The sequence below is a fragment of the Drepanopeziza brunnea genome (genome assembly GCF_022702325.1).
Source record: "Drepanopeziza brunnea f. sp. 'multigermtubi' strain 214-2 chromosome Unknown ctg12, whole genome shotgun sequence".
Taxonomy (NCBI): domain Eukaryota; kingdom Fungi; phylum Ascomycota; class Leotiomycetes; order Helotiales; family Drepanopezizaceae; genus Drepanopeziza; species Drepanopeziza brunnea.
In genome coordinates, this window is record NW_027094075.1 from 743,613 (window position 1) to 763,880 (window position 20,268).

General features: G+C 50.6%; 12 protein-coding genes across 12 annotated transcripts; 5 read left to right on the forward strand and 7 right to left on the reverse strand.

Moving 5' to 3' along the window:
- Window positions 1-627: 627 nt before the first annotated feature.
- L3040_007012 (uncharacterized protein) lies at window positions 628-992 on the reverse strand (the record flags this gene model as incomplete). The annotated part of the gene is made up of 2 exons (XM_066156119.1): window positions 628-635; window positions 692-992. 2 exons carry the CDS (start codon window positions 990-992, stop codon window positions 628-630), a joined length of 309 nt encoding a protein of 102 aa, XP_066010932.1.
- Window positions 993-1,201: 209 nt separating this feature from the next.
- On the reverse strand, window positions 1,202-2,079 carry L3040_007013 (uncharacterized protein; the record flags this gene model as incomplete). The annotated part of the gene is made up of 3 exons (XM_066156120.1): window positions 1,202-1,445; window positions 1,503-1,582; window positions 1,636-2,079. 3 exons carry the CDS (start codon window positions 2,077-2,079, stop codon window positions 1,202-1,204), a joined length of 768 nt encoding a protein of 255 aa, XP_066010933.1.
- Window positions 2,080-2,626: 547 nt separating this feature from the next.
- On the forward strand, window positions 2,627-4,349 carry L3040_007014 (uncharacterized protein; the record flags this gene model as incomplete). The annotated part of the gene is made up of 3 exons (XM_007296915.1): window positions 2,627-2,638; window positions 2,700-4,107; window positions 4,168-4,349. The coding sequence occupies 3 exons, from the start codon at window positions 2,627-2,629 to the stop codon at window positions 4,347-4,349; spliced, it is 1,602 nt and encodes a 533-aa protein (XP_007296977.1).
- Window positions 4,350-5,061: 712 nt separating this feature from the next.
- Window positions 5,062-5,959, forward strand: L3040_007015 (uncharacterized protein; the record flags this gene model as incomplete). The annotated part of the gene is made up of 4 exons (XM_066156121.1): window positions 5,062-5,083; window positions 5,163-5,169; window positions 5,252-5,615; window positions 5,810-5,959. The coding sequence occupies 4 exons, from the start codon at window positions 5,062-5,064 to the stop codon at window positions 5,957-5,959; spliced, it is 543 nt and encodes a 180-aa protein (XP_066010934.1).
- A 1,139-nt stretch (window positions 5,960-7,098) lies between these two features.
- L3040_007016 (uncharacterized protein) lies at window positions 7,099-7,810 on the reverse strand (the record flags this gene model as incomplete). The annotated part of the gene is made up of 4 exons (XM_066156122.1): window positions 7,099-7,260; window positions 7,309-7,430; window positions 7,489-7,557; window positions 7,699-7,810. The coding sequence occupies 4 exons, from the start codon at window positions 7,808-7,810 to the stop codon at window positions 7,099-7,101; spliced, it is 465 nt and encodes a 154-aa protein (XP_066010935.1).
- Window positions 7,811-8,943: 1,133 nt separating this feature from the next.
- L3040_007017 (uncharacterized protein) lies at window positions 8,944-9,540 on the reverse strand (the record flags this gene model as incomplete). Its single annotated transcript, XM_007296918.1, has 2 exons — window positions 8,944-9,368; window positions 9,492-9,540. The coding sequence occupies 2 exons, from the start codon at window positions 9,538-9,540 to the stop codon at window positions 8,944-8,946; spliced, it is 474 nt and encodes a 157-aa protein (XP_007296980.1).
- A 1,306-nt stretch (window positions 9,541-10,846) lies between these two features.
- Window positions 10,847-13,067, forward strand: L3040_007018 (uncharacterized protein; the record flags this gene model as incomplete). Its single annotated transcript, XM_066156123.1, has 4 exons — window positions 10,847-10,889; window positions 11,508-11,552; window positions 11,697-12,246; window positions 12,359-13,067. The coding sequence occupies 4 exons, from the start codon at window positions 10,847-10,849 to the stop codon at window positions 13,065-13,067; spliced, it is 1,347 nt and encodes a 448-aa protein (XP_066010936.1).
- A 729-nt stretch (window positions 13,068-13,796) lies between these two features.
- On the forward strand, window positions 13,797-14,958 carry L3040_007019 (uncharacterized protein; the record flags this gene model as incomplete). Its single annotated transcript, XM_007296920.1, has 2 exons — window positions 13,797-14,282; window positions 14,344-14,958. 2 exons carry the CDS (start codon window positions 13,797-13,799, stop codon window positions 14,956-14,958), a joined length of 1,101 nt encoding a protein of 366 aa, XP_007296982.1.
- Window positions 14,959-15,104: 146 nt separating this feature from the next.
- L3040_007020 (uncharacterized protein) lies at window positions 15,105-15,975 on the reverse strand (the record flags this gene model as incomplete). Its single annotated transcript, XM_007296921.1, has 2 exons — window positions 15,105-15,476; window positions 15,535-15,975. 2 exons carry the CDS (start codon window positions 15,973-15,975, stop codon window positions 15,105-15,107), a joined length of 813 nt encoding a protein of 270 aa, XP_007296983.1.
- A 411-nt stretch (window positions 15,976-16,386) lies between these two features.
- On the forward strand, window positions 16,387-17,219 carry L3040_007021 (uncharacterized protein; the record flags this gene model as incomplete). The annotated part of the gene is made up of 4 exons (XM_007296922.1): window positions 16,387-16,402; window positions 16,807-16,997; window positions 17,049-17,143; window positions 17,195-17,219. The coding sequence occupies 4 exons, from the start codon at window positions 16,387-16,389 to the stop codon at window positions 17,217-17,219; spliced, it is 327 nt and encodes a 108-aa protein (XP_007296984.1).
- A 434-nt stretch (window positions 17,220-17,653) lies between these two features.
- L3040_007022 (uncharacterized protein) lies at window positions 17,654-18,187 on the reverse strand (the record flags this gene model as incomplete). Its single annotated transcript, XM_066156125.1, has 2 exons — window positions 17,654-18,034; window positions 18,119-18,187. The coding sequence occupies 2 exons, from the start codon at window positions 18,185-18,187 to the stop codon at window positions 17,654-17,656; spliced, it is 450 nt and encodes a 149-aa protein (XP_066010937.1).
- Window positions 18,188-19,472: 1,285 nt separating this feature from the next.
- On the reverse strand, window positions 19,473-20,010 carry L3040_007023 (uncharacterized protein; the record flags this gene model as incomplete). The annotated part of the gene is made up of 2 exons (XM_066156126.1): window positions 19,473-19,694; window positions 19,921-20,010. 2 exons carry the CDS (start codon window positions 20,008-20,010, stop codon window positions 19,473-19,475), a joined length of 312 nt encoding a protein of 103 aa, XP_066010938.1.
- Between the last annotated feature and the right edge of the window lie 258 nt (window positions 20,011-20,268).

A 20,268-nucleotide genomic window follows, 5' to 3' on the forward strand; every position in this document is an offset into this window, starting at 1 on the left:
TTTTGAGTAGTGGATGGAAATACGCTTGAATGGTGTCTGATCAGGATGTGTTGCGGTGAGGCGATGTCCAGAAGAAGCTCAATGGTTCGACCGATATTCCAGTCCGGGGCGAGATTTTCGAGGGTATCAAAAGTTAATGTTTAATAAAAGCGAATGTTTAAAAAATCTTCGAAACCTATCAAGTTGCGGGATCGATATGAGAAGAGATTCTCACATCGATCGAAGGATACACGCTGGCCATGTGCAAGAGGGGAGTTTCAACTACCAAGATTCGCACTTATCCGTCCTTCAGGACACCATCACCTCACACTTTTTATTTTCTTAGCAAAAGATCAGCAAAAGATTGCATGAATTAGTGACTATTGCCTGGTACCAACCCAGGCTTTCCAAGCTTGCGTATGGTAGAGCGGACTAGTATTTCTTGTTGAAACCCTGAGATCACACAGGCGAGATGTGAAAATCACTTGGGTATATATGGGAGAAGGCGTGTCACGACTTTCCTTCGTCTCTTTGATGAGCCTCGACGCCTATTCCCTACACTCAGAACGCCCGTCCCTATCCAAATATTTCCCATATTCCTTGGTGAGGGCAGGACTTCTCCAAAGTACGTCCGGAATGAGCAAATTTTCAACCAGCTGAGCCAGTCAGCATATTCTCAGTCTTGAAAGCCTTGGGGGCTCAATCAACACACCATACACATCCTCGAGGTCGTCAGGTCTGACCGGTCGCGGCGGGATTCTTTCGGGGGAAGGTGCAAGGCCGAGGGGGTGAAGCTCTTTCTCTATCTCGTAAGTCGCGACAATCTCTTTCCATTCGTCAATGACTTTCCAGTACGCCTCCCATTTGGGGATTTCCATATTTTTAGAGCGAGCGATCTTGCGCTTGGTATCTCGTGTTAACTTGGTGTAGCGGGCTCGCAACTTTTGGGTTTCATAGTGTTTTGCTTCGAGAGCGGCGCCGTATTCTTGGAGTGTGGGTTTTTTCTTCGCCATGGTGTTGTCTGAGGTGTGATTCGATGCGAGTTGCTTGGGCTGAGGTCTGCAAGATGTACTGGGTCTTGGGCAAGTTGAGTATAACCCGATGTCAACATGACGTGCGTGAAGACAGTCCGTCCTCAGCAACCGAGTCGACTTTTACAGATTCAGTAGTTCCAATGGAAGCTGAACGGTTGTTCAGCGGTACGCAGAACGCTCGAATCAAATCAGGTGCTGTCGATGACCGTTGATGTTTCGCTCAACTGGTGGGTCAGATGCACCTCGAAATTCTTTCTTCTCCCTCTGGCTCTCCGATTAATGTTTTCCCAGTCAGTCTTCCAGTTCATAATACTTTCGTCAAGTTCTTGATCTTCATGAAGGTGAATGCAACCCACACACTGGGCTTGAATCGATTGCAGCTGAATACGGAGAAACTTGAGCTCGGACTGGTTCGACTGGAAATCGTCCTCCCTGTGTATGGTTAGACCTTGCGAATAGTGGATACTGACTGGAAGCGAAATTGTCTACATTTCTGCAATGCGGTATTCCAGCAATAGAGTATGTTTGGCGGCCTTCTCATTCTGGTTGACCAAGAGGTCATGGATTCTCTGTCACATATCAATGACCCCTTGTGTACTACACTGTGAGTTTTAATGCTTACTTTGAATTCGACCTTCCTTTCTTGAAGCTCGACAACAGTTGTTGATAATCTCGAAGCCAAGTCCTCGGCAGCTTGAGCCAATTTGGCGGTATTGTTTGGTGTATTATTCGAAACTCCGGGATTCATGCCATCTTCAAAATGAGGTTTTGTAGACACGGTTGTATTCTCTATCTCGAGAATTCGGTTCGGAGCTGGGTGTCCCAGTAAGCCGTCTTCTCGCGGGATATTCAATGATAGCTTGCAGAGAGGTTGGCTTGGTCTTTTAATCTCAACACGACTGACAAGAATCTCGATTTTGTCGACTTGGGAATGGATAGTGGAGATAGCCCGATGCTTGAGCGAGCCAACGCTCGAAAGCCTGAGAACCAAACGGTTGAGCCGGTCGATGAGAGCATGTTTGCTGTCTTGGGTAAGATCCTCGTTTGGTGTTTCCCGTGACGACATATTGGTTGGCAAACTGATGAGCTGGCGATGGATGCAGCACGGACAGACGAGAAGATGCGGAAGAGGGAGAGATGCCCAATTGATGGGATGGATGGTCTACAGGTTAATTAGGTGGTTGGGCTGGCAAAGTAAATGTATACCTGAGGTAGCGGGCGACAGCAACAGGTGCCACAAAGAGAGCATTTCATGCCCGGGCAGGCACCTGGAAAGCCACCCAAATACTTTCAATTTGAGCGAGGCTGATGAACAAGTTCACGGGCAGAGAAGCCGATGTGCTGTAGTGGTCAGGGCGCGTCGCCGTCACCATCGCCGTCGCAGCCGCGTCGTTCGTGAGCCGACAATATAAACAGAAAAGTACTGACGGAGTTATGATCCTTACCTAGCTAGTGCGGGGCTGATCTAGCGCCAAGTATACTGCCGCCAGGCGGTGAGGCAGTGACTGCCATGTGGTCGTGGAATATATTTTCGTAGCCTTCCTTTACATGTCGCTTCTACTCGCAACACGAACATCTTTCGAATCCACAGTCACTACACTTTCTCAGTTACAATGGGCGAGGGCGTAAGTTGTATCCGTATGACTCTGGTGTATACGAAGTCTTGGAACGCTAATTGTTGCTTAGGAAGAGCTTCAACCCTCTCTGGAGACGGTCAGGCAAATCCTCCTGAAGGACACCGGCACCCCAAACCCTCCCAATCTGGTTCCTGTCTTTGCAGAAATACCATCCGACCTTATCAAACCCTCACAAGCATACCTCAAGATATCGGCCTATTCGAAGTCCGACTATTCCTTTCTCTTCGAGAGTGCCGCTACAGAGAAAGCCGGAAGATTTAGTTTTGTTGGCGCTGGCCCCCGCAAGATCATCAAGACAGGAGAAGGTCACGGCGAATCCGTCGATCCGTTGCCTCTTCTCGAGGCGGAATTGTCGAAGACTCGGGTCGCACATGTACCAAAGCTGAACTTGCCGCCCTTGACTGGCGGAGCCATTGGATATGTGGGATACGACTGCGTACGATACTTCGAACCCAAGACGGCCAGACCCATGGAAGATGTACTTAAAGTACCCGAGTCACTTTTCATGCTGTTCGATACCATTGTGTCTTTTGATGGGTTCTTTGAGAAGATCAAGGTGATCACATATCTGAAAGTTCCGAATGACTTGTCCAAGCTCGAAGAAGCCTATGAGCAAGCAGGCAAGACCATCAACGAGATTGTGGATGTCTTGCTGAACGAGAAACTACCTCTCCCTGAGCAGCCCCCAATCAAGTTGGGTCAAAAGGCTACTTCCAATATTGGACAAGCTGGCTACGAGAAGCACGTCACAGATCTGAAGAAACATATCATTGCTGGTGATATCATTCAGGCTGTCCCTTCTCAACGATTCTCACGCCCTACCTCCCTCCACCCTTTTAATATATACCGACATCTCCGGACTGTGAATCCATCTCCGTACCTATTTTACATCAACTGCGCAGACTTCCAAATTGTTGGTGCCTCACCTGAACTTCTTGTGAAGAAAGAAGAAGGTCGTGTCATAACTCATCCGATCGCTGGAACGGTGAAAAGAGGGGAGACCCCCGAAGAAGATGAAGCGCTTGCTGAAGAACTTAGGCAGTCGCTCAAGGATAGGGCTGAACACGTCATGCTGGTAGACCTTGCAAGGAACGACATCAACCGTGTCTGCGATCCTTTGACCACTAAAGTTGATCGATTAATGGTTGTGCAGAAGTTCAGCCACGTGCAACATTTGGTATCCCAAGTCTCTGGAGTACTGAGGAAGGGGATGACTAGATTCGATGCCTTCAGATCCATATTCCCTGCCGGTACTGTCTCTGGGGCTCCAAAAGTCAAGGCAATGGAACTCATTGCAGAACTGGAGAAGGAGAAGCGTGGGGTCTATGCTGGGGCTGTCGGGTACTTTGGATATGCCTCTGTTGATGCAGATGGCAATGAGGTCGAGGGTGAGATGGATACATGCATTGCACTAAGGACGATGGTCGTGAAGGACGGCGTCGCATATTTACAAGCTGGTTTGTCTCTTTCCTCGTGCGTGTTGAATACATGAGCTCAAAAGCTAACTGTCAATTAAGGCGGTGGAATCGTCTTTGACTCGGACCCTTACGATGAATACATTGAGACGATCAACAAACTCAAGTCAAACTCGACGACACTCGAAAAGGCTGAGCAACGCTACTCAAAAATGCAGTCCAAAGACAAGACCAATGGAGCCATGAAAGCAGCCCATATCGATCTAGCGGCTGATAATTCTTGAAGTAATGAATTGAATGCGTACGCCGACACTTGGATTCATGCATCACATACGGAATTATGAGTAGCCGACCGCGCGGGAATGAACAATGCTACTGCAAGGTTATCTTAGTCGATTCAGAGTTTCATCCCATCCCCAAAGTTGGGAACTACCAGAGCCTGGTGTTTCAGTTACTTCTACTCTAATTCAACCCAAGTTCACTCAAGACCTGGTCGAGCTGACCATGCGTTATGAGGTTATGTCACCAGCCTTTATCTAGGATCTAAGAGCTTGGACGAAGAGAAGATAAGGCTTTTCCATCAATCCCCCAAGATCTTTGATAATACCGCTTCACCCTTCTCCTTAATCAATACCTTTTCCACACCGCGTCGACCTCCCCAACTTCCCCAGAAAAATCAGGCGCGCTCGGTGAAGACTGTCGCAGGTGTGCTCTACGCTCTTCCCTGCGCGTTACATCGTCCCTTTCTCTCATTGTAATGGATAACGGTCCAAACAAGGATGTGGTGTCTCGTCATCAATGCATTATTACCCGAATAGCACAATTTCACTCATGGAACTGTAACAAACACCGCGATTTCCTGGTCAGCTTTCAATATGCTCGCAAATGCGGCTACAGCATGAAAGGATAATTTCGCGGGATATTGCCGTTGGTGGAAGTTTGCGAGCGCGTGAGTCGTCTTTTCCTACTCTGGATTATCCCCAGCTTTTCATAAATATGTCCAAATTCCCCACCGATTGTTGGCTTCGTCAACCACCTCTCCATCTGAGCCTCATCGCCACTATTAATACCTCTCCCACTTTCTTTGACAAATACAGCCGCAATGTAAGCAGCCAACGTGGAAATACCCCCTCCTCAACACATCCTTACCTTCCTCGACCAATACTAACACCCGCTTCTCCCCCAGGGCCGACGTAGCTTCCACAGCCGATAACACCCCCCTCGCTGCAACCAAATCCCCAACCCCAGCCACCGGACGCCCCGCAACTTCGGGTACGGAGCTGAACCTCCGGACCGACCGGCAGAAGGCGCAGACCTCGTACCAACGGGCCGCGCAAGCCGAGCAGGCGTACCGAGCCAAGCGCAGGGCGACCTACGCCCGCAAAGATATCAAGTCCGCCGGCGAGCACTTCTCCGCGTCGGCTACGAGCTTCCGGGAGGGATGCAAGTGTGCGTGGAGCGCGTTGCTCGCTGGGCCCGCCGTTGTGAAGGAGAAGCAGGTGAAGCGGCGCGAGGAGGGTGCGGAGAAGAAGAGGAACGTGGCTGAGGCTGTAGGTTATTTTGGCTCTTAACTTCTTCCCGGTGCTCTTTCTCCTTCTTTCTATCTTCTCTCGTCTTATCTTTTCTTTTCTTTTCTTCTTTTATCGTTCTCTTGCTGGTTATCGATTTCAGTGTGTGTATTCTTGCTGTTTGTCTGAGGGCATGGATCTGAACTGAACTGAATTGAGCTGACCTTTCACGACAGAAGAAGAAGAAGTGGGAAGAAAAGGCCAAGAAGAACGAGGACTCGGAGTCCCCCGCCGCCCCCGCTGAAGCCACTCCCGCCGCTGAAGCTACTCCTGCCACTGAAGCCACTCCTGCCGCTGAGGAGACTCCTGCCGCAGCTACCGCTTGAAGACCAAAGTCCCCCTTGCAATGTCTTCGAAGACTCAAGAGCAGGAACGCGTCCTTTGTGGAGGAAGGTGGCTTCGTGCGCGTAATCTACGGGCGTTGATATGACTAAGGACTCTGGGGTCAGGTGCGATGGGAGTGTGATTGGGTGAGAGGATGTATTTTGCGGTTGCGCATGTTATGATTATAGTTAGGGGGGTTTTTTTTCTTCTGATGCGAGATGATTTCCAGCTTCAGACCCGGGGAAAGAGGCCAAGAGGATGATGGGGCCAACTGGCGTGGAGATGTTGAAGCTTTTTTTTTTTCCTTTTTTCCTTTGTCTTTTGTTTTTCTCTTTTGCGGGGCTATCTACCTACATCCATACCCATATGCTTTTATTTTCCTTCATCGGTTGTGCTTTTGTTCTATGTTTTGTTTTGACGGGTTAGAATTTAGAACGTGGAATTAGGCGAGATAGACAACCCAAAAATTACTGCTGTTATGAGTTTGCTGTATAGGTCATATTGTGCTCGTCTTATCTTACCTTTCCTTTGTATCTAAGCATTCATTCATGTTATCTCACAATACTTTGTCCCAGGACACATCGCGAGGCAAAAGGCGTGGTGGCTCTGTGACGGAGCTAGATTCACTCGGTGGACTCGCTCGATCGCTTCTGCGAGATGTAAGCAATCCACATGCAAGTGACTAACTTGGCAGGTGCTCGGCCGCTGTAGATCGAAAATTCCCATGCGTATTGACGCAGAAGGAAGGAAAGGCATATACAGCACTGTGATTCTGAATGCCTGATGTCCTGCTCTGGAATAGAATTCACGTATGTTTAGCGTAGATTTAGCGTAGATTTTATACTGACTGTAGATCGAACTGCAATTGCAGGGAAACTCCATATGTAGGTATGCATGTAGTTGCATGATCCACTGCTGCCGACCCCTTCCACCGGGCAATACTGGATGCATTTCACAATATTCTGCATAGTCCTGCCCCGGCATCCGTCCTTTCTACTTTCTTTTCCTCTCCTCTCTCCTTCAAACCCCCCTTCCCTCCCATCGTGCTTCGTTTTTCGCATAAGTTTGCTTCAATCGCTCTCCGACTCCCATTTTGCCGCCCCTGCATATCACAATCAACTCTTGCTTCGTGGCTGTCAGATCAGATATTAGCCTCCCCCATCGCCTCCCCTTCAAAGCCCAACGCCCTCAACTTCCCATTCTGGAACTTCTCCCTCCTCGCCTCCCTCGCCTTCCTCTCCTTGCTCAGGCGGTGTATGAGCTCCACATCCGCCTTCTCGTAGCCCGGCGGCGGGTCATCGTCCTTGTCCAGGTCAATTTCTCCTAGTAGCAGTACGTTCTCGCCACGCACGAAGAAGATGCCGCGGGGTACGTCGGCGTATAGGCCCGGCTGGTATTCATTGCCTGGTTTTGTGGGTGTGGAGGAGGGGGGTACGAATATGCGTTCGATGGTCGATTGGAGGACGAGGTTTGCTTGGGGGGTTATGAGTTAGTTGATGTGTGTCTGTGGGGGGAGGAGAAGAGGAGGTACCAAATTGGTCCCAGCTGCGCAGCACGCCAATCAGTTTCCTGCCGTCGCGGAGGGCTACCATGAGTTTTTCTGCGGGTTAATCAGCCTTCTGCTTCTTATCCATTCTCAAGGTGTGAAGTGAAATGAGAATCGCATTTTGAAAGGGTCAGAGAACGGCGGGAAAATTCAAGTACGCAGCCTCGAATGCATGAGCAATTGGAATATCCTTACTGTCCGTCATATCAAGCAGCTGTGCGGCTGTGGTGAACATCTGCGGTGGCAATTGCTGGTTGGACGGCGACGGGCCCAGCGAGGGCTGTTCGTCCAGAGTCAGGTTCTCCATCTTGGCTTCGGTCCCTTGTATCTTGTATCAAGTGGAAAGCGGACCGTAGGGAGAGGCGGGGAGAGACTATTGGTAGCAGTTGTAATTCGTCTGGGCCATTACGCGGTTTGGGTTGTGGAGGATGAGGGAGAGCAGAGAGGGACGCGATTCTTGTGAAAGTGACGATATGACGGTGTGGGGCGATTGATGAGGTGAAGCTTTGATAGATTCACGATATGGTAATTAGTGAAGCGGATAGCGGATTGTCGACGTTAGGGTTTGGAGCTTGTAATCAGGTGTTATTGTTACTGTTAGTCTTGTAGGAGGAAGGAAAATGTCTTTGGATCAGGTAGGTATAGTAGGTAAAGAGGTTAACCTTAACCGGTAGGGAGAGTTGGCATCCCCTAATAAGTCGCTTAATCTTCAAGTCAATATGGCATTTCATCACTGTCGAGTTCCAAGTACAATTTTAGAGCCGATGATGTGATTATTGACTGTATACTACCCGTGCTTCGACTGGGTCTACTCCGTACAGCCATTACTTCAGTGATGCAATCCTACCTAAATCTAGAAGCTCAATCCATCCTAATCGTGGACCCATCCAGCTTCGGAATACACGCCGCATCGCAGTCCCGATCATTATATCCATTAACCTGTACCGAGCGGGGCCAACGACGCCTGGCAGTGCAACAGCAATAGAAGAAATGACACAAGAAAATTACCCATGCGTAGGGATTGCCTTGGCGCGATGGGGAAGTATAGCAATAGAATAGTGGCTGCAAAGTCCGTAGGTACCAGCGGGGAGCGGTGGAGGAGATCACAGTGGAAATCCATTCCTTCTTGATTGTCTTCTATGCAGTGGAAGGAAGCAACAGTTCTGACTCAAGAAATCAAAAGAAAATCCCACGCCCTCGTGTGGAATGACCAGTAAACCAAAGAAACTGGCTGGAATTTTCACCGCAACTTCTCCTTTTAGGAGGGGTGATGTCAACCACGGTGTCTAATGCTCGATCATAGCTGGCTGGTATATGTTGCTTCGTCCAAGTGTTGCACATTGAAGCCAGTCTGTTTTTCTTCTTTTTTTTTTAGATATTTTCGAGTAGGAAAACGACTGCTAATCGCCGCGTGACTGAGACCGGACTTAGGCCGACAGGCTACTGGATGATCGTGGAGCGTTTGAGGGCCTCCAGCAATTCCGGGCGAGCCTTAAGCGCTTCAGAAGCCTCGGCGAAGTTTGCCCACTGCCGTGTTCTCTTGTGCTTCTCCGGCCATTCTGCCTCCTCACTTGTAACGGTGACCTGAAAGAAATGGTAGAGCGCCTTGGGAGCCTCCTTGGACATTTGCTTCGGGGGCCGGGTCTCTTTGATCTGTCCAAGATCGTAGTCGACCTTGCAGATAATTCCGGCCTCTTCCCAGGCTTCGCGCGTCGCAGCCTCGGTACTTGTCTCGTCGGATTCCCAGCCGCCCTTTGGCAGAACCCATCCGGTGCGCCGAGTCGACTGGATCAAGAGGACGTGTGTCTTGGCCGCATTGAGAGGGACCACACCTGCCACGAGTCGTTCTCCGCTGTCAGCGTAACCTGAAGGACGGACAGGTGGTCAGCGAGGTCTCGTCTTGGGTATAGGAAGGGCTCAGAAGAAATTCGCTGGGACCACCTGTGCGCCCGCCTCAGGAATGATTTCTGCGGGAATTGAATACTCACGTTGCTTGCTCCGACCAACTCTCGACTCCATCGAACGACTTGCCGCCATGGTGAAGGCAAAGAGATGCTTGACCTTTCGTGTAGTGTGAGCACTCCAATACAAGGACACGGTCACAAGGCGGATAAGAGGATCGATGAGGATTCGACTGGACTGAGCTAGGCTAGTCTGAACTGGACTGGACTGGACTGGACTGGACTGGACTGGACTGAACTGAACTAGAATGAACTTCTTTAGGTGAAGTTCGGCTGCGGGAGGTAGCCTCTTTAGAATTGTTCCGTCATGACTGAGGTGAGGTAGTGGGGGTGGAGTATGAATTTAGACGGGCGGACAGTGAATAATGTGCGACGACGACAATATGGATCAGATGAGAGAGGTAGGCTGGGTGGAGGTTGTAAGAGAAAGAGGAGAGGAGAGGGAAAACGGGTAGAGGGGAGAAGGGAGAAGGGAAGAAGGAAAAAGAAAAGAGGGCGTGGGGAGAGCGAAGAGAGGGCGAAGAGGCAAACAGGGTGCTCCGTCGGTGGTAGGAGGTGGAGGTGGAGGTGGAGGTGGAGGTAGAAAGAGATATCTTGTGGTGGACAGGGCCCGGTTACCAGCTACCGGTACACATACGCCATTTAGGTGGCCAATTATACTGCTGTGGGTAGGTAGATACTCTAGGTAACTTTCGTACTTTAATTAATGGGATAATTTTAGTTCTTGATGAAAATGACGATCTCTCCCGTGGTTCTTCGTAGATAGACGCTAGGTCCTTACATGATTCAACGCCCGTCTTTGGTAATATGTGAAATATATATATATATATGTGTGTGTGTATGCATATATATATAAAAACTTGAGCCAACCAGGACCAAGCGAGTTCGAGGGTCTGGATAGGTATTTGCTCTGTTCGACCTATTGCTGCTCGATCTAGGTATTTTACCTCGGGATCTCTTTCGATTTCTCTCTGCCCTGCTCTGCTTCATTGCAGCCTCAACTACTTCTCGAGCTTCCCCCGCCCGCCGCCTCACAACAACAACAACAACCTACCTAGCATTCCAAATCCACCATCGACTACTTCGACCGTACCAGACCCATAAGCCTACACACAAGCCATCCTAGGATACCCGACCCAAGCCAACCGCCTCGAGCCCGGCGGCCTCTCTAGATCTGCTCTGCCTGTAGCCTGTATATCCTTTTCTACCTCACTTGTACTCTCGTTTCTCGAGCAGAGTCGATCAAAGCGCAAATCACCAACCCCCATCTATCTCATCAACCCCACAACCAAAGCCGCCGCTGTCGGATCCGATCACTCCCTACTCTACTGTACTCTCTGGAAGCACGGCACTTCTACTGCAAGTACCTTCCCTGCAGCGACATGCAGACCCAGAATCCGCCCATCTCGCTTTTGACTCCCATTGGTGAGTGAGTGCTCTACAGACCTCCCCAACCTTCTCAACCCGCCTCTTTCTCTACTTGAACGAGAAGCCAATTGCTCGACTTGCTTGTCCTCGTGTCGGATCGGCTCGACATCGTTGTTTACCAGATGTCGGAAACTTTTCACTCTGGTGGATGCCTCACACGCGCTATCGCTTTTCGCGGCGCAACACACCATTCAGCAAGCAATTCGCGCTCTTGTGCGACGCTGCAGCTAGCTATCAAGAGTGGTCTTCTACCAGGCTACAGCTGTGATTTGAGTGGGTGTCATGTCATGGGAGCCTCGATAACCTCCGAAGCCTCTCCACGAACCGATACACAAGAATCTCGCTTAGCGAGATACCTATGCTGTCTGGGTCGCACTGTCGGTCCTGGTACCACGAGAACCACACCGCTACCACTGTAGTGGTTACCGGAATGTGCCGGTGTGATCTTTGCCACAGCCATCTCGACATTGATACCTTGTGAAGTTGTAGTCACCGCATCCGGTGACCGCATCGCTGCAGTGTTTTCTGTATACGTTCTTCTCTGATGACCCAAATGGTCACATTTGCTGTGCTCAATCAAACCTTTGCCTCGAAACATTGACTAATGTTGAACAGGATACAAAAACAGTAGCTGTGGCTATTGTCACAAAAAATCAGGAAGTCAGTCACACAAACGTAATTTTCTCCCTCGTTCATTTCAGCGAAAGCTCTGGAGCACAATCATTACTCGAGATGGATCTCCAACCCCTTTACTAGACCCATTTTATGTGTGCGAAGCAGTGTGTTAACTCTCCCTACGTCTAGGCTTCTCATACTATGTTTCCGCTCAGTCTTTGACTCACCATTTCTACCAATCCCTTCTCGGACGCGGCTGGAGAAGGTCTGGAACGCTGTTGTATAAGCCAAATCAACAAGCATCATGCTGTCCACACTACACCATCAGGCTAGATTCCGATGAGTTCCGTCCTTCGAAGGATCAGCGACAGGTGCAAAATCGACTTACCAAGTATGTTCTCGGAGACACGTACATCAAAGAGGCAGCGAGGCTCCACCCACTGTCGCGCGAACAAGCAAAGAAACGCAACACCGACTTCAACTTTGTTGAGCGTATCCATGAATGTGAAAAGGTACAGGTGAAGTCGCCACCCCAGCCAGCCCATGATTTCGTCGTTACGCTCGAGCCCGACGACTTCACGGACGAAAAGTATGTCCTGTTTGAAAATTACCAACGGCTGGTACACCATGAACCTCCTCATCGTATCACAAAGTCGGGCTTCAAAAACTTTCTCTGTTCGTCCCCTCTCTCTCAATGTCGAACCGCCACAGACGGACTGCGACTCGGCTCTTATCATCAGTAAGTATTGGGATAGCCTAAGTTTCCCTGTTCTAGAATGTCCAATCCTTCTCATACCCCCCTTGCCAACCTTCCCGATTGAGTACTTACTGACTTTCCCCCATCGTTCCAGATGCTATCGTCTCGATGGTAAGCTAGTCGCTATTGGGGTCCTTGATTTACTCCCGCAGTGTGTCAGTGCTGTGTACTTCATGTACGATGAGTCTGTTCATCAGCATTCATTCGGAAAACTTGGTGCTTTGAGAGAAATCGCCCTGGCGAAGGAGAACAAGTACAGATATTGGTATGCGGGATTCTACATACATAACTGCGTGAAGATGAGATATAAAGGAGACTACACGCCACAATACATTCTGGACCCTGAATCCTATGAGTGGGATCTACTGGACGGCGAGTTGAAGCAGAAACTTGACAAGAAGAAATACATTAGTCTGTCACGGGAAAGAGCTGTGTTGGGAGGGGAATCACTTGTCTCTACGGACGCCACTCCCGTTTGTGTGTCGGACAATGGTACAGCTGGCGACACCAGCATGGGCGATGACGACGATGACTCTGACGATGATCTTCCTCTTGTGGATCCGGACACGCCTCTGTTCAAACGCTCAATGCCTGGAATTCTCACCAAGAATGAGCTTCTCCACCAAGTAAATCTCGACAAGATCAAAATCAACGTAAGAGGAATTGAATGTCAAGCGGAAGAGCTTGTCCGCTGGGAATCGAGCGATATTGACCATCCGGATTCGATCAAGGGCGTTATCGCCGAGCTTGCTGCTGCTGTTGGCCCTGCTCTCGCGCGGGAAATGGTTGTGAAGTTCGGCTGAGCTATTGGTGTTACTGCCATGGGCCCTGTCTGCAAGAGCTGGGGCGTTATGGAAGATATGAATAATGATTGACGCTTGCTAAGAAGGTAAGAAGGTCCGATGGAGAAAGCAGGAACACAGCATACTATTCCTATCAGACTTGTCGATTTGCCTCACTTCCGGGCACCTTCCCACTCAGAATCGTGACTGCCTCGTTCCCCCACCCGTGCCAACGTCTTTGCTCCCTCTGACTAGCTGTTAGTATAGTATAGTATATAGTATAGTATTGATAGTGACTTGCGAAGCTGCTCAGTATCGCTATCAATCAGTATCTCACGTTAGTGCTCGACGCTATAGACCTACTGGACTGGCCAGTTTTGTAATCTCGTTGACGCAAGGCAAAAGAATGAGATAGCTCCCCGACCATGGGTGGGTGGCTGAGAACCTCAAACACTTTATGGAAACAAATGTATGCGATTTGTCAAATACTTATTGAGAATGTGAGCCCCAATTAGGCCCTGCATAGTCCTGGGATATGTCAACCTAGAATTAGCCGAGAAGACTGCACTCAGCCTCGCAGCCTCGCAGCCTCCCGCTAAAACATGGCCGCTTGTATAGAAACATTTCATTCGGTGTTGGTCCCACTGAACCTCTTGATCAACTCTCTGGATCCGCACCTCCAATTGGCCACGCCTCTTGAAACCACCAGCCAAAGCCTGGATCCGAATACCAGCACATTGCGGAAGCAGAATGGCGCCCTCGTCAACCCAACAGGTTCTGCTCTCCCCAGCAGAGCTCTCCTACCTGCACACCTCCCTCTCCCTCACCCCACCCATCCGCCCCGATAGCCGTAGCCCCTCACAGTTCAGACCCTTGGTCGCAGAGAGCAACATCTTGCCCGGCACGAACGGTAGCGCGCGCATCTGTTTCGCTGACGGCACGGAGGCTATCGTGGGCGTCAAAGCTGAGGTAGAGAAGTCGCGGCCGAGTTGGAACGTTGTTGAAGGGGAAGACGAGGATGGCGAGAGCGAGGGTGAGGGTGAGGGTGATGGAGAAAAGAAAAAGAGGGCATTGAACGAGTGGGTGGAGATTGGGGTTGAGATTCCGGGGATGAGAGACGATGACTCGATGCCGGTGTTCCTCGCGGCGCTGTTGAGCGAGGCGCTCTTAGCCGATGGGGGTTTTACGCAGAGGTTGTGGATCAATGCGCGCTTCCATTGGAAGCTGTATTTGGACGTGAGGTTGATTTTTATTTTTATCGCTGCTGGCTCCAAGCAGAGAAACTGACTGGGAACAGATCCTCCTGCTGTCACAGCCTCTGTCATATCCGCTCCCTCTGCTCTCACTTACGACCCACTTGGCACTCTTGTCTACGAGACTACCGAAGCTGAAGTCAGAAGGCGACGAAGATCCGCTATTCGATGATGATTGGGATGCCTCTGTCTACATCTATCCGAGGGAGGCGCAGGCGGCGCATGCGAGGCCACCTGTGACGCTGCTCGTTATGGCTGTGAAAGAAAATATTATTTTCGACCCGAGTAAAGAGGAGTTGGCAGTCGCAGAAGTAGTCCTGGCCGTATCTGTTGGAGAGCGGGCTCAGGGACGTGGAGGCATGGAAATCGATGGCAAGACGCGGGACCTGAGATTATTGTCGGTTAGGACTATTGATCCCCCGTCAAGACTAACCGCTCCTGGTCTGCCGAATAGGTCGAATACCGCTACAGGAGGAACGGCCACTACGAATGAACAGGCTGCGAGTCAACGAGAGCCGATGGAAGAAGAGGGTGTTTGGCAGCCGCCTAGAGGCGGAGCGAAGAGGAAAGTGATTGCGGCTATGATTCAGAAGGTTTTGGAGCATGGAGGTGTTGCAGAAGAGGTACTGGATGGCCTCGACGGCGTTGAGCTGGGTTAGGTGTATAGTACAGTTTCTACAAAGATACCCATAGTTCTCGCATCAGTACATGCACGTTATGTACGATAACCGAGCTAGACATGGACTCGAAGCTCCCAACCTCACAGCCGACTTCGAAGATAGGTGTCACGCCTCTTTTCAGACCACTACCAAATACCAAGCCACTTCTTCACCGGCCGTGTTGCTCTCACAGGCTCTGCGTCACCAACCGGCATCGCAGGCCCCAATAACTGCTCGTCGCTCTTTGCAGTCCATCCACCAAAAGCCTCGTCGTTCTCCATGCCGTGCGCCTTCCTGTACGCCGCCCTCTTGGCCACATCCTCGACCTTTCTCTTTCTCCTCTCCATCGTCTCTGCCGTCACGTAATCACTGTTCATCTTTATGACCTCCCCGAAAGTTCTAAAGAAGGCGATGGGGTGCAAGAAGAGCTGCGACCACGCAGGAAGCATGTCCGCGAAGGGCGAGTTGCGCTTAAAATTCGTTATCCACACTGTTGCTGCCAGACCAAACAGCGTTCCCTGTTGCCAATTAATTAGGTCCAAGTCCAAGTCGGTGACTGTGAGTGCGGAGACGCACAAGTGAGATGTATAGATGTATACTCCTGTTATTCAGAAACCAGTTCATAAACGAGCCCTCCGGCGGCATCATGTTTGGGTACTTTTTCTTCTTCTGCGCCGCTGCTTGCTCCTCGCTCAGCCGCGGTCCCGGGTATCTGGGCGCTTCTCTCCTGAGACGGGCGCCGTGGGAAGGAGGGTTGAACTTGGCGGGTTTCTCGAGGACGAGGGGCTTGCTGGAGTCCTTGACAGCGTTGACAGCCGAGGGCTTGGGCGAGGTCGAGGGTTTCCCGGCGTCTTTGATAGCGGAGGGTTTAACGGGTTTCTTTTGGGGGACCTTGGATGCATGGCGGACGCTTAGGGGGGTTGATGGGGGTGTTGAAAGTCGAGTGCGCCAAATTGCTCCTCTTTGTGGGAGTAGGAAACGTGGGATGGAAATGAGGTTGGAAGTGGTGGGAGGCATATTGGCTGTGGGTGTGGAGGTGAAGCTTGCTGGGTGAGCTTCTCTTCACTGGCCTGTTGACTTTGCCGGTCGATCATGGTACCAATACTGGCTTAGTCATCTACCGCTTAGTCATAACATCCATCCAAGGTCCATGTTCCGGTGCCTCCCGAGTGTGGCTCGTGACCTGTTTCAACAGCCAATCAGACGATGCATATTAAGAAGCCTACTGCAGCTAGTCCGTCCTGTGGCGGTGCTGCGCTAACATCTCGGTGTCATGGTCATCTTTCGCAAATCTCCCAAAAAAGCTTTTCCTCTTCTTCATCCTGCTCCTTCATCCTCATCCAAATAATAAATATCTCTCTCCGTCCCATAGCTTGACGCCATTCCCATCTTCCACAGCCTCCCAACACACATTTTTTATAATACAAAATGCCTTTCAAGGACGGTACGTACATGTCTCCTTTTCTGATGATCGAGGGCGAAGACCGCCATTGAACAGCCTCAGTTGTTAGCGAGGCATGGGACTTGGGCAGGCGACGAGAAACCCCCGTTGGCGATGTCTGAGTGCTCTATGAACGGGTTCCGGCGTCTTGCAAGGTGATGGGCACCTCGGTTCTGCAAGCCACCCGAGATCTTCGATTTTCAATTACCAATGAATTCGCAACCATTGGGTCGAATTCCGAGATGTTTGGCACTAGGAAGCTTGGGGATGGACAACTTCCACCTGTCCAAAGACTGCTGCCAATGTCTAGAATTCTTTCTTACCGCCAGCTTGCGCTCCACCCCCATCTCCTTTTCAGACATCAAGAATTCCTACAGGTACTTGAGCTAATGGATCCTTGCTTCTAGGAGACGCAAAGAAGGGAGCCAACCTCTTCAAGACCAGATGTGCCCAATGCCATACTCTCGGCGAGGGCGAGGCGAACAAGATCGGTCCTAACTTGCACGGCCTGTTCGGACGCAAGACTGGTGCCGTCGCTGGCTATTCATACACGGATGCCAACAAAGCAAAGGGTATCACCTGGGATAACGAGACATTGGTATGCACCCATATTTGGAGAAAATTTGGCAGGCTGCTAACAAATGGATAGTTCGAGTACCTCGAGAACCCGAAGAAGTACATTCCCGGGACAAAGATGGCATTCGGTGGATTGAAGAAGGACAAGGACAGGAACGACCTGATCACGTACGTCCCTATACCTTCATCATACTTGATTTTTGGCTGACAACTTTCTAGCTTCCTCAAGGAAGAGACTAAGTAGACTGACTAGACGGTGGCGGCCTGTATGATAGGATAGACGAACTTGTACTATAGGTTAGATAGCATTGGGGGTTGCACGAGCGACCAAATATCAGATCTCCTCTTTTCCGGCTGCCTCCTACAGGATGCGATGGAGTTTTGATGGAAGACCGTTCGGTAGATCACAGGATATAGAATTCTTCCCATCCCGACCCTTCTGATCCTGACCTGGTGTTTTTTGGCCTCCTTCTTTCATCACGTCATTGATTTTTCCGCTCGAGGTCTAATTATTTCTTGGACTTCTCATTACTCGCAATTTGCCACATATCTACTTTTCTCATGAGTCATGTAGCACCTCCTTTGGAATCTATTGGCTCTCCGAGGAAGATTGCTAGAATCACCCTATATTATATTGTATTATTTATGTATAACGTATATCGAAATGGTAAACCTCGCTTAAGCGGTACTGACTGCCATCGAGTTACTCGTCGTTCTCGTCACCATCTCATACTCCGTCTCAGAACCTGCCCGCTGCCGACACGGCAAAACCGCAAGCCTTGCCTCTGGATCCCTTGCCAGCGCAACGAAGTGTATCCTGACCCAAACTGGCACCCTGCCCTCGCTGTCACAAAACTCATCTTCAACCTCCATAGCCCACTCCCCAGCCTTCCCACTAAGCACACTATCCCAAACCCACCGCGCCAGGTCTGCCATGATGCGCTGCTGGACTGCTACCACGGCAGGATCTTTGACACCACCAAGCCCCTGCACGTGCAGGGGGACTGCGATACGAGGCGGTGGTGGGATGTGGTGCCTCACGCGCGCAGAGAACAGCCGCTAGAAGGTCACGGGGAAGTCAGTTACTGCCTTCTTAGAGCGGTCTCGGGAGGAGGGCAAGATTTTTTAGCCCCCGTTACCTACCATGGTTTGCCGCACGAGTGCATACTCATAGATAGAGGCTTCGTGCACGGATTCGAAGGTTGCGGGCATGCGGCTCAGGAGCGCACGCTCACCTTCTTGGATCAGGACCTTTCTTTCGGGCGTATTTTCATATGTGAAACTTGCGGCCTAGGAGATGGGATGTCAGTTGCGGCTCTTGTGTTTACTTTGACAGGATGTAAGCGAGGAGTTCGGAGGCCGGCTTATGAGACGAAGTCAACAGGGGGTTGATGCCCCAAGTAGTGTGGCTTAACTCTCTGCGTTGTCCACTTTGGGCTCGAACATTGGTGACTTGCTTGACCCGGAGCTCTCAGATTGGAAAGCTGGTGAGGGAGGCTTGCACAACAATGTGTTGTTGAACTGACACCTTACACTGGGGCATGGACATGTTCTCGGGTGACGGAATGAATCTGGACCTCCAGATTTCCTAACCTCGTGTTTGTATCTCCAAGAGTCCGGAGAGCTCCAAAATTCCGAGGTTGGGTTTGAAGCCAGGCTCTCCGCCAATTCAAACGCGTCTTGGCCTGACCTAAGGTCCGAATTTTCGAACATCCAAGGTCGTCCCGGCACCTCCCTCTCGTGCTTGCAACCAGGAAGATCTGAGCTGGAGAACTCACTTCCATCAAATGGAAGTTCAAGACCGATCAATTTAACCTCGTGGAGCAGTGACATCGAAAGTAAACACACGTGCTCACCTGAACATCCAGTCCTTGGAAGATTCTTACCAGTTGATCCTCTACCCGATCTTGCGCATTACCCTCCAAACATACAAACCGTCTCTCACTCCTCGCATCGACGGCCTCCTCCCGCCACGCCTGGATCAGGCGAAATCCCGTCTATATCTGCCGAATCGCCATTTCTTGATCTCCGTTCCATGCTTCAAAGTACATCACCACGAGACACGTTAGCAAAGTAATGCGCAAGTCTTGGTTCCCGCTTCCAGCCGCTAGCCACATCTCTCGGATTGCGGTCGTGTATTGCCGGAATGCGTTGTGGTGATGTTCCTGGGAGTTTTTGGAGCGTCCGTTAAGGGTGAGACGTGAGAAGTCTCTGTGTGAATCGGCTGCTAAGTCTAACGCTCCAAGAGCGATGACTGCGTGTTTGACTATGCAGAGCTCAGCTGGCCCTTTTTTTTTTTTTTTTTTTTTTTTTTTTTTTGGAGCATTTAAAAAGGATAAAGTGTGATCCTGGGACACCATAAGGAGCCCCTCGTCCAAGACCATGTCGGCGGCAAACGATCCTGGATCATGACGATCAACAAGGAATTCGCACGTACTCGCCGGGCTGACTCTCGCAGGTCTGCAAGATAACCTGTCTCAACGGGAAGATGTGCTCGTCAAAATCGGGTAAGATCTCGCTCGGACGCCGTCTTGTTCCAAAAGACGTTAAAATAGCGGTACTCCTGATCAACTGTAAATAGCGACGTGGTCGGGACCCGTACCAGCGGCGGAACGACTGGCGCTTTGGGGAGCAGAGCTTTCTGAAATGCTTTCTGAAATGCTTTCTCGTCGGAGACGTAGCCGTCGCACCTCGTGCCGAATTTGATGCACCGGAAACACTGCGAGGAATTAGCATGTTTAGTGGATGGGAGGAGAGGATGCATATCTTGATATATATATATATCAGAGGTTGGGAACGGTCCATCCGCATCTGATCAACACGGGTACGTACATGAGGTCTCTCCTCTCTACATCTCACCCGCCGCATCCTGTCCGTCCTCGGTAAGCTGGGACGCAAACCCAAGGGAGGGAACGCCATCGTGCGACAGTGGCTGCTCTGCTTACTTGCATGTCCGGCATCCCCGTTCTAGTCTTTGGTAGGCCCCTCCTCTCTTTCTTGCCTGCTGCCGACGACGACCCTGCTGTGGTGGGCATCTCCACGCCTCGAGTGGGAGTAGAGGACTGCGACTCAAGTCGAAGGGTCGTTACTCAGCCGAGACAAGCGACGAGGTGGTCGTACGGACTAGGGACTACGGACTTAAAGTCGTAGTCTAGAAGAAGGGAGAGTCAAGACGGACGTTGTAGTTGTTGTCGGAGTTCAGCATACATATCGACCAGCCTCAGCCTCAGTCGACGAAATTACTAGCAGATTTCATCTAGTACCCACCCATATGTGCTCTCTTGATTCCTAAT